General features: G+C 39.3%; 1 protein-coding gene across 1 annotated transcript in view; it reads left to right on the top strand.

Annotated features, from left to right (window-relative positions):
* Nucleotides 1-10,429, top strand: part of NOS2 (nitric oxide synthase 2) — an 18,669-nt gene extending 8,240 nt beyond the window's left edge. Inside the window, exons 11-26 of the mRNA XM_009278271.2 lie at nucleotides 223-417; nucleotides 766-848; nucleotides 1,168-1,312; nucleotides 1,568-1,672; nucleotides 1,823-1,872; nucleotides 1,968-2,142; nucleotides 2,826-2,958; nucleotides 3,367-3,445; nucleotides 4,350-4,528; nucleotides 5,175-5,338; nucleotides 6,147-6,357; nucleotides 6,690-6,777; nucleotides 7,219-7,340; nucleotides 7,955-8,103; nucleotides 8,860-9,054; nucleotides 9,639-10,429. Coding sequence (XP_009276546.1) covers nucleotides 223-417; nucleotides 766-848; nucleotides 1,168-1,312; nucleotides 1,568-1,672; nucleotides 1,823-1,872; nucleotides 1,968-2,142; nucleotides 2,826-2,958; nucleotides 3,367-3,445; nucleotides 4,350-4,528; nucleotides 5,175-5,338; nucleotides 6,147-6,357; nucleotides 6,690-6,777; nucleotides 7,219-7,340; nucleotides 7,955-8,103; nucleotides 8,860-9,054; nucleotides 9,639-9,752 — 2,187 coding nt within the window. The 3' untranslated portion in view covers nucleotides 9,753-10,429. The remainder of the gene's footprint in view (nucleotides 1-222; nucleotides 418-765; nucleotides 849-1,167; nucleotides 1,313-1,567; nucleotides 1,673-1,822; nucleotides 1,873-1,967; nucleotides 2,143-2,825; nucleotides 2,959-3,366; nucleotides 3,446-4,349; nucleotides 4,529-5,174; nucleotides 5,339-6,146; nucleotides 6,358-6,689; nucleotides 6,778-7,218; nucleotides 7,341-7,954; nucleotides 8,104-8,859; nucleotides 9,055-9,638) is intronic.
* The last annotated feature ends 1,230 nt before the right edge of the window (nucleotides 10,430-11,659 follow it).

Here is an 11,659-nt window from a genome sequence, read left to right as displayed (position 1 = left end):
TTGTTTTAAAAAAAAAAAAAAAAAAAAAGAGCATGTGAGAGTCCTTAATCAAAGGTCCACCTCAATCTGTATCTATATAATAGTTGCTGATATTAAATATTTCCCAGCACTGTATAAAGTCCTTGAAATATTAACCAAAGCAAAAAGATTACTTTAACTATATCAGGAAGAGCAGCAGAATGGGCTTTTTAATGTATGTATGTCGTCTTGCAATTATTCTAGAAACAAAATGTGACTATCATGGATCACCACTCAGCTGCTGAGTCCTTCATGAAATACATGCAGAATGAGTACCGTGTGCGAGGAGGCTGCCCGGCTGACTGGGTGTGGATTGTACCTCCTATGTCAGGGAGCATAACCCCCGTGTTCCACCAGGAGATGTTGAACTATGTCCTCACTCCCTTCTATTACTACCAGGTACAAATTATCCAAAAAAATATGATTCTAGTAGACAAATTCTGCAGTGCAGGTGATAATATGGGACCTGAAGAAGTCTGAATGAAAAGCCCTGGATAATGAAAGTTTGACTAGAGAGATTCATAAATAGCAGGCAATACCTGTTATACTGTGGAAGGTTATGTTAGTTCTGTTGAATTCTCAAGCTGTAAGTAAAATGCAATTTAATGCTACAGAGACTGATCCCATGTTTTTACACAGTGGATTGTATATACAGATTCTATTCAATCTGGCCCTTTCAAAGATATGCAAATTGGGTATTTATTATTTTACATTTCTTACCTGAAGCTTAACTTTTTTTTTTTAAAGGTGGATGCATGGAAAACACATGTCTGGCATGATGAGACCCGGAGGCCAAAGAAAAAAGAAATAAAATTTAGCATCTTGGCAAAGTAAGTTGTTCAAATAAGAGTCTTCATGCTTTTGTCCAACTATTCTATTCTTGTGATGTTTCTGTTCCACATTTTCTTTGAATAATTATTACAGTAGGGGGACCACTTGAGTTGTTTGAATCATAGACTTAACCTGTCCACAGTTAGGTAATACTCACATCTAAGATTCTTATTCAAGGCTATCTATAGTGTATTGCTTCTGAACAATCTTCCAAGGAAAAGCCATGGTCAAGATCAGTCTTTCCTAGCTTTTTTGTGAATCAATCTGAATTACTGTGTAGCTATATTAAAAATTATATGTGATTATTTTTTTTCCCAGGGCTGTACTCTTTGCATCTTCACTCATGCGACAAACAATGGCAACCAGGTCCAAGGTCACTGTAATCTATGCAACAGAGACTGGGAAATCTGAAACGCTGGCCAACAATCTGTGCAGCTTGTTCAATTGTGCCTTCAACACTAAGGTAAGAAAGTATAAATCATCCACGCTAAATGGAGAAAGAAGTTTGGCTAGTTTTATCAGCTTCTGCAAGCTTTTTCATTCTCTAAACCCATGTTTTGAATATCCAGTAAATATAAGTTGGACTAGAACTTTGATTTTGTATTCACTTAGCATAATGCCTTGTAAATTTGGTCAACAGTCATCTGACAATCACAGAGATATCTAATGCTAGTTCTTATGTCTGATAGCAATTTCTCATGAGCTTTATGTCTTCCAGATTCTGTGCATGGATGAATACAACATCTGTGACCTGGAAAAAGAAACACTTCTTTTAGTGGTTACTAGCACTTTTGGAAATGGAGATTCTCCAAATAACGGAAAGGTAAAATTCACCTCAGAAGTATATATGAGGCTCAACTCAAAGACTGAGACCAAAGACAACCCTTTCATTTGTGATATGGATCAGGGTCTCACTTCTGTTTTAAATCAGAGTATTTTTCTAACCTTAAGTATTTTATGAATTTTTATACAGACCTTGAAGAACTCCTTGCTCACCCTGAAATTGCTGAGGAAAAAAATTAGGTAAAAATACTTTGTTATTTGGTTTGCATGTGATTGAGTCCTTTTGCATTTCATTTAGCATAACATAGTGATCTTATTTTTATCTCCTTCTGCAGATATGCTGTGTTCGGTTTGGGGTCCAGTATGTACCCAGAGTTCTGTGCCTTTGCTCATGCCATTGACCAAAAACTGGCCCAGCTAGGGGCTTCTCAGCTCACTCCAATAGGTGAAGGAGATGAACTCAATGGGCAAGAAGAAGCCTTTCGCACATGGGCAGTCAGTGCATTCAAGGTGACTGTATAAATAATTAGCTCATATTTTAGTTCGTTCATTCATTCATTTTGTTTCAGTATTCACTAGCATCCCATAAAAATGGGGGAAAATGAAAGAAAGTAAACATCTGGATTTATATCTGAATTTTGAACTCCCCTCTTTTACACTGCTTGCCTAAGTTGAAGAGGGAACTGGGCCCCTTTTCTATTATTTTTTAATATTCACATAAAGTAATTAGCTCATATTTTAGTTCGTTCATTCATTCATTTTGTTTCAGTATTCACTAGCATCCCATAAAAATGGGGGAAAATGAAAGAAAGTAAACATCTGGATTTATATCTGAATTTTGAACTCCCCTCTTTTACACTGCTTGCCTAAGTTGAAGAGGGAACTGGGCCCCTTTTCTATTATTTTTTAATATTCACCGAAAGTTCCATGAAACCTTTTGGATAGTGGGATGCTCAGTGTGAACAAGGGTGATAGCATCAGACATAAGAATTTTTGAAGTAGATCATCTTTTTAGCTATACTGGTATAGAAGTGGAACCTTACTGAACTCACTGAACCCCTATAATATTAGTGAACTCAACAGAATCAATAAATGATAGCAATCTGTGAAATTGAGATGTCCCCATTAGGATTATAATAATGCTAAGAATATTTTTTTTACCATGAATAGCCTTATTTTTTTCCTTTTTCTAGACTGCCTGTGACATTTTTAACATCCGTGGGAAAAACAGTATTCAGTTGCCTGAGATATATACCTCTGATGAAAGCTGGGATCCTAAGAATTACAGGATAGTGCACGACTCTCAAAGCCTGGACTTGGCTAAAGGTATTACCTCCCACCTTCCGCTTCCTCTGTCCATTTTGCTTCAGATAGGTCTGAACTGTAAAGGTTTTCTAGAAGTGATGTTGGTCCTGCTAGATGATAGAATTCATATAATAAAGTACAGTGGTCAGAGGAAAAAAGACATTGGTTTACATTGCATAAATCATTATCTTTTCCAGCGCAATAACATCAGAACACGAGAACTAGCATACATTTTGACAGCCCCAGAAGAAGAGTAGCTGAGATGAACTACTTTTTGTCAGGGAAGGCATGCATATAGGACACATAACTGACAAGTGTATCACATTCTAGGGCGAGCATGGTTCAGTTCTTTTCTGCATATTATTTGAAGACATTTTAAACAAACCTAATCACAGAATTGCCATGAGTCATGTCCTCTTTTCTCAACAGCACTTGCAAACATTCATGCCAAGGATATAATGCCCATGAAGCTGAAATTCAGACAGAATCTTCAAAGTTTAAAATCCAGGTACGATACCTCATTCTTTTGAATATTGCAATACTACATTTTACTAAAGTCTTAAACATCTGAAATATCTGGTTATAAACATCTTCTCCCCACAGTTATTAAGAAATATATGTGATTTTTGTACCATCATTAGTAAAAGTAAATCATTACCACAAGACCACAAGAATACGTACAGTCTTAGCTCTGATTTAGATAGGAGCAACTTCCCAGTAGGGTCTCTGGGAGTGTAGGGAACTAAATAACTTTGTGATCTGGCCCTTTGATACCTGCTAAATGTGGAAGGTCAGGTATATGGTCCCTCTCCCTTTCTTGGTATGCTACATGCCAGGCAAATGCTTACTTCATTTAGGGGAAAAATTGCCCCTTAGCAGGAAAAAAAAGGAAAAGGTATGGTGCAAGAAGCTGCTGCATTTGGTTGTACTGCAAAGCAAGCTGAGACAAGACAATACACAAAGAAATACAAAAGGATAATCAGTGCTAACATCTGTCTTAGAAATAGCATCCATGAATGGCTCTTCAACATCCTCCGGTAGGTCTCTCTCACCCCTGTTCTAAATACAGTTGTCTTATGGGAAGTCCTCTGAGCTGGTTTAAGATGTGAGCTATTCAGTCTTTGGTAGAGCTGCACGTCCTTTCATTGGCTGATTGGAGGCACATTTATTCTATACTGGACAGATCAGGCAGCACTTTAGCATCTTATTTGTTTTGATACAAGTACTTCACATATCTGGCTATTATTTATTTAAGTCTTACATGAAGTACTAAGCTGGTCTGATAATTTGGTAATGAACACAAGGAAGCCCTTGCCAACTGTCACTTCAGATTTATTCCTTTTCTGTGCAATTCACAGGAAATCCTGTCGACGTAACCAAGATCTGTCTGATCTATTTTTTTCTATATCTAGTCGTGTTACCATTCTAGTTAAGCTTTCCTGTGAGACTAATCAGGAAGTGCACTACCTGCCCGGAGAACATATTGGGATTTTCCCAGGCAACCAGCCAGAATTAGTCCATGGCCTCATTGCACATGTCAAGGATGCCCCTCCAGCCGATCAGCCTATCAGGCTTGAAACCTGCACTGATGGTAAGTTGGTTCTCTTTAGACAAAATAACAGAGGTGTTTGACAGATTTCTCTAAAATTCCTGAGGATTTTTACAGACTGAATTTGATTCTGTTATCCTTTTCTTAAGTTTCAATAAGATTTTGTTGATGCTTTTAGTTATTCTTATAATTCTTGATTCTGATTTTGCATTCTCTGGCAGTGCATGGTAATTTCACCAGTGTTCACAGAGTTATCCTAGGTTGACACTGTTTGTAGTTCAGTTGCTAAATTGGCCATGGACAGCAATTAAATTAATCAACAGAGTTTGCTTATTGCTGCTACGTATCAGAGTCCTAAAATAGATTCACGTATCATGACCATCTTTTCCATCTTAGTAGGGACAATCTGCTAAATCATAGGGTTCTGACACACAGACAGATAATTTCCTCAAATGAAAGACTTTTCATTTTAAAGTGGTGTTTTGTTATCATGCAATTCTCTGCATCAGATCCTCCACTTACAAGAAGTTTGAACCCTCACATTAACCTCTTTTCAGAAGGGCCCTGTGGTCTAGACCTGCTGCAACCTAGTCTGAAGTCGTATTTTGAAAGACAGAGTTTTGCAAAGCTCTACAGCTGTCAAATGCTGCAGGAATTGCCAAGTGTTCTTTCATTTCCTCATTTCCAGGTGGCTACTGGACAAGTGACAAAAAGATTCCAGCCTGCACACTCCCCGAGGCTTTGACTTACTTGCTTGATATCACTACTCCACCCTCCCAACAACTGCTAAAAAAACTCTCCCAGCTGGTAACAGCGGAAGGAGACAAACAGAGACTGGAAGTTTTATGTCAGGTAAGTGTTAGGGCTAGATTTATGTTAGAAGTGCTGTACACTGGACCATCTGATGCCCTTTCACTGTGTAGCAGAAGCTTAAGAAACTTTTGTAGTGATGGTGCTTGGTTTTTATCCCTCTGTTACATGTTCTGTGTGCTCGTAAAACCAACCACAGTGAGAGAAAAGGGTGGTCTTGTGGCTCAACTTGGGCGTGGGAATCAAGAGATTTCTTCAGATCTGATATTTCCTGTGTGGTTCTGGGTGGGTCATTTTCCCTGCCTGTTTCTCTTGCCTGCCTCATGGTGGTTTCTGATGATACACCATTAAAAGACCTTACAGTTTGCAGGTGGAGGGGTTGGAGGGGAGCTGGTAGACATTTTTGTCAGAGAATTTGGTACCGTGAGAGTAAGGGGGATGTCGCTTTAAGTAACCAATGACTCATAGGTGTGGTAAGTGCTTGCTTCTCCTGCTGGGTTCAGCAAGGCTCAGTAGGTATCAGGACCTCGGTCCATACAGTTTTATGGATATCCCATAGCGGGGGGCTGAGAAACAGATTCTACTTCAGTTTCTACATCCTCACTGAGAGAGCTGGTATCTGAGAAAATTATAGTGGGTATTCTGTTCTTCTGTTTTCAAAAATTAAACAATTTCTTAGGAAACCCCAGTATTGGTCTAGGCAAAGTTTTGAGAATTCTTGGTTGACTTGCCTGCATATTTAATTGAATGCAAAGCAGGAATCTTATTTATAAGTGACACTTGAAATATCCCGGCTGTCCTGAACTCAGCGTGATCTGGTAACATTGTGATGGTGGCCTTTGGCTTTTAGAGCACGGAAGAATACAATAAATGGAAGTTTTACAACAGCCCGAACATCCTGGAGGTCCTGGAGGAGTTCCCTTCTGCTGAGGTCTCAACAGCTTTCTTACTGACTCAGCTGCCATTTCTGAAACCCAGGTACTATTCTGTCAGTTCCTCCTGTGACATGACACCCAGAGAGATTCATCTGACAGTTGCAGTTGTAAACTACAGGACGAGAGGTAATGAATTGTTGTTTTCATTTCTCCCTTAATTAAATGATATTTAGGCTGCATCATGGTTCAGAAAAAAACTGTCTGCCATATGGCATGAAGCATATCTGTAACAAGAAGTTTGTATTGTGATATATGCAGAATAGTATACTGCAGTGCAGATGTTCATACTGTGTCAGGATTTGCTAAAATCCTGCATCATCATCAGTGTATCCTTGTTTTATAAATCATTACTAGATATACACTTATTTAAAAACCATAATTTTTAAGTATAAACTGTTTTTTTTTAAAATGGAGAGCTTTTGAATCCTGATAGAGGTGTTTTCCTTTGCTCTGATTAGATGGACAAGGGCCTTTGCACCATGGGGTTTGCAGCACATGGCTGAATACAATAGCTCTCAATGAAAGAGTCCCATGCTTTATACGCAGGTGAGTGTATGACAGAGAAAAAAGAAAATAAAAAAACCAAACAACAGTTCTTAGTTCAGCTTCTTCAGTATTTTCTTTCATTGTTTGCATATGATTTTCAAGTGACTGGTGAGTGCAAGTTGGAATATCTGAGTTTGAGAAGAGAGGGAACTCCCTGTCTTCCAGAGATGAGACCCTTTACCATGTCTTGTGTTGAGTAAAATCATAAATCATTAGAAAATTCTGAAAGAATTCTATTCATATGACACCATCCCCACTGTCAGCATATCCACTATAGAGCAAGTAAAGCTAGGAAACAAGAAGCAACCGTCACCCAGTTAAGCCCCGTTACTGTTTTCAAATTGGTAACTTAGGCTGTGCTGTTCAGAATCATTCAGGAAACTGACACTGAGAAGTCAGTCATAAACTAATTACCTAATTAACATATTTTTTTCATTTTAGTGCTAATGGATTCCATCTCCCAGAGGAGCCAACCAAGCCATGCATTCTGATTGGCCCAGGAACAGGAATTGCTCCCTTCAGAAGTTTCTGGCAGCAGCGTCTCTGTGACTTGGAAACAAAAGGTACTTATGGGGATTGCCACAAGGGGGAGGCCATAACTCCTTGAGCAGCGGAAGACATCCCTAGTCTTCCAAACAAAATCTCTACAGATGGAGACACCCAGAAGCATTAGCCAAGTAAACGCCATAGAGATTTGTCATCCCAAGACTGATCGAACACTGCACTGAAACAGCTAATCCACCCCCCTTGAGACCATTCTGGTGGTCTTGAGGTATTTGGTCACTTGGAGGGAGCAGCCTATGTGTCCTTGTAAATACTTCATGTTCAGTGACTGCCCCAGGTGCTCACACAGGGGCCACAATATGGAGAGGAAACACTTTGGCCTGCCTGTATCAGCCCATTTGGGGAACCTGCTCCGACACGTGATTCCACATAGTTCTCCAAGGACTTGGGCAGGTTCAATCCTACTGCAAGACCCTAAAATCACCTGCTGTCACACACAGACACACACACTCTCCTTCTCAGGTGCTTAGTGAGAAAGGCTAATTAGAAAATAGCTGTACAGACAGCTGTACACGGCTAGTTACTGTGACAATGGGGCCCTCTACGGGGAATAGTCATAAGAGATAATGGGCCTTACCAGAAAAGACAAAAAACTTTCCAACGTTGGTTTCAGGGATCAAAGGTGGTGACATGACATTATTGTTTGGCTGCCGGCAGCCAGACATGGATCACATCTACAAAGAAGAAACTGAGGAAATGAAGAGGAAGGGAGTCTTGAAAGAAGTCTATACAGCTTACTCCAGACAACCTGGCCAAGCTAAAGTAAGGCTGGCTCCTTTGTTCTTTAAGGGTTGGCTTCTTTCAGAATGGTCCCTCAAGTTAAGATTTGGGCTCTGTTTAACAATGTTCTTTTAAAAAATGTTAGCATTTTACTTCAGTGTATTGTGAACAAGTGACAAAAGGCCCCACTCCTTCAAAATGAAGGAGAATCTCACTGTGCACTTCAGTACAAGCAAGCTGTATAAATACAAAACCCTCACTGCCATATAGAGAGGCATAATAGACATATGATCAGAACTTTAATTGCAAACAGCCTTTGAAACTGGAAGCTGGAACATTTTCAGAAACCTTAAGTTTTGCAGGATTTGATTAGCCTATGAGTTAGAAATGAGTTGGCTCTGGCCATTTGTCACCATTTCAATGACACAGTGACCCTGGAAATTAATTTTGCTTAGATGCAATCTTGATTGGAGAAAACAACAGCACTTAAGCTATCCTCTTTTTAGCTATGCTACTCTCCTGGCAAATTAGGAGACTTTGGCAGTTGTAACTGCTTCTGAAAAAGAAGAGTCTTAGTCTGCTCTAGTTTAATCAGGAGACAGGTCTAGCCTCCAAATCTGAGGCTTGTACAGACAGCATGAAGACATTTTTCTTCTCCTTTGCTGTGGTGCAACACACAGCTGTAATAATTAGGGCATTTAGAACCTTACTACATAGACCCACATTGAATTTAGAAAAGCCAATAGCCAAAGTAGCATTTAAAAAACCTTGTCTAATGATCCTTTTTCTCTTTCTAAGGTCTATGTTCAAGACATTCTTCAAAGCAAGTTGGAGACCAAAGTGTGCAACCTCTTGCATAAGGAAGAAGGGCATCTGTATGTCTGTGGAGACGTACGCATGGCCAAGGATGTTGCTCAGACTTTGAAAAGGGTGCTTGCAAAAAACCTGAACCTCAATGAGCAGCAGGCAGAGGAGTATTTCTTCCAGCTAAAGGTATGCTGTGATATGCAAGGCATTCTCTCCAGTCAGACAGTGTTCCAGGACGGGTTACAGAAGTCTTCAAAGTCACACTCGAGATCTTGCGGGCTGCCGTGAGCTTCTTTTCAGCAGAATGCACAAGGAAAAAAGCTTTAAGTGGTCAGCTTAGTCCACCCACCATGATTTAAAATGCATAGTTTCTATTTGGTTAGGGTGCAAGAGTGACACATCATGTTCTTCTCTTACATCTACCATTTTCCCCAGTGTCTCACTTTGGGTCCTGGACAGTAGCTTTGCAGTGTGTCTGGAACATCAAGAGTTTGAGACTTTATTGTACCAATGGAGGAAAGTGAGTTTAAGACATTAGTGGGCCCATCACTGAAAAGACAGAGCCTGGGTCTGCTGGCTTTGTAGGACCCTTTTGTTATCAGAACTTGCCCTGGAGCACGTGTGTCTGGGATTCAGATAGGTTCCTTTTATTGACAGTAACAAAAGTCCACTATCACAGAACCAGTCATACAAATGCAAAAGACCTTTTAGTTACTTAACTGTCACATAAGGATGAGCTAGCAGTATTTAATTCCTTTCTTTTTTTGCAGAGCCAAAAGCGATACCATGAAGATATATTTGGGGCTGCATTCCCACATGAAGTCAAAAGAGGTGTAAGAGCTTTGCAACCCACCAGTCCAAGAACGAATCAACTTATGTTTTAGACAATACTCACACATTTGTTGTTATTTTCAAAAAACAAGGCATCAAATCCTCTTTCTTATACATGTTAAATTATACACATGTATATGATTGTAGGATTTGACTTTTAAACCTCAGCCTTAATGAAGAAAAATATTAAATTTAACTTTTGTTGCTATTAATTCTGAGACTTCTTTTAATAGATTATCTTAATAGTCTAGATGCAAATTATTTTTTTAATACTATCTATACTAGTATAAATTGCTATTTTTTGTAAATACAAAGAAAATTTAGAGTTTTTTACTATGTAGGCTAGAAGTGAAATCTTTTTTTGAAATGTACTGTTTATCTTTGTGAATTTATTTATATCAGGTTGTTTTACTGTGCATATTCACTTCAGAGCAAGTAAATGGATGGTTGTGTCACTTGGAAATGTATAGTCACACACCTTCTTGAATCTGAAGCAATATTTGCAAATGAGATAATAATATAATGGTTCATAAGTGGAAATACCTTCAAATGTATATACATGAGGAGGTAGTAGTTTTGAATTCTGCTTTGTGTGATTCAGGTACTTGAACCTGAATTGTTGTTACAGAGCCTATGGCAGTAAGGTTCAGAAAACTCAAAAGCACTTTATACATTTGAATTCTATGCTCTGATTTACTTGATTTGTTTGTAATAAAAGATGCCTTTATATTGAGACAAACAAGTTGGTGTGGATTAAATGTCTTTTTGCTGTTGGCTTCAGCCTTACAAAATAGGGGTAGGTAAGTTCGTTCTCAGTTTCCGGTGAAGTGGGTTTGGGCTCCAACCAACACTCCTTCCGTAAGTAAAGAGCCTGTCTCCAGGAGTTACACAGTCTGCCTAAGATTCGTTACGCATTTTTGTTACTGCCAGGAAAGCGTGAATGTGCACCATAGATTGTGAGATTGGCTTGCAAATGGCAAGAATATAAAATAGCAATGAGAGCAATATATTTTGCCCTAGTTATATTTTGACTTTGGCTCTTTCTATGCCTTGCAGTTATGTCAGAGCTTTTAGTTCTTCCTCTAAAATTAGCAGGGCTATATGTCCATAATAAAAAAAGCTTAAGGTGAGATTTTCCTGTCATCCCTTGTCTCCAGGAGCTGGAATCTGATGAAGGAGGAGTTGAGACTCAAAAGTCAACAGTGTGTTTCACATGTGCTTCAGGACAGCCTTAGACGTAAGATCAGAAATACAGCATAGGTGAAAGCATGTGGACAGTGATGGCAGAGCACAGGAAGTATCAGACAACAGGTACAAAGGGAGTAAAGGACAGAGGAGGTTCCTGGCAAGTATGGAGTCCTGATGGGCACCTAGTATATATATACACTGTGAGTGTTATTTCATACTTTGTTTAATTGATGTTTTCTGATTTTTAGATTTTTGGGGTGGATGGAAATGGAACAAGGTAATTGCACTTTCCATTAAGAAAGTTCTCCATAAGCCCAGGGCTCACTGAGTCCTACACTTCAAATGAGTCCAACAAAAGTAGGAAACAGGAGAAGTAAGTTCCGTGCTTCAGAGTGCTAATATGCTCCGTGCCCCTTTGGGAGGTGCATCACTGCACAATCCATTTTCCATGTACATTACTAAATAGGTGAATTTCCTGCCAGGATGCTTTCTTTGTATCTCAGGTGTCTTTTCGAAGTAATCACTTACTTTAAAGCATTACCATAATCCTTTATAAATCCTTGCTTGTGTACTAAAGGACCATAGTTCACTTTCATTTGGAGGGTCAGAAACTCAGAAAAAAAAGTCATGCTGTTTATACCAAGTTAGAATCACAGAATAGTTTGGGTTGGAAGGGACCTCTAAAGGTCATCTAGTCCAACCCCCCTGCCGTGGGCAGGGACATCTTCAACTAGACCAGGTTGCTCAGAGCCCCGTCCAACCTGACCTGGAA

Source organism: Aptenodytes forsteri, unplaced genomic scaffold (assembly GCF_000699145.1).
Source record: "Aptenodytes forsteri isolate BGI_AS27 unplaced genomic scaffold, ASM69914v1 Scaffold66, whole genome shotgun sequence".
Classification (NCBI taxonomy): Eukaryota; Metazoa; Chordata; class Aves; order Sphenisciformes; family Spheniscidae; genus Aptenodytes; species Aptenodytes forsteri.
This window is presented reverse-complemented; position numbering and strand designations above follow the sequence as displayed.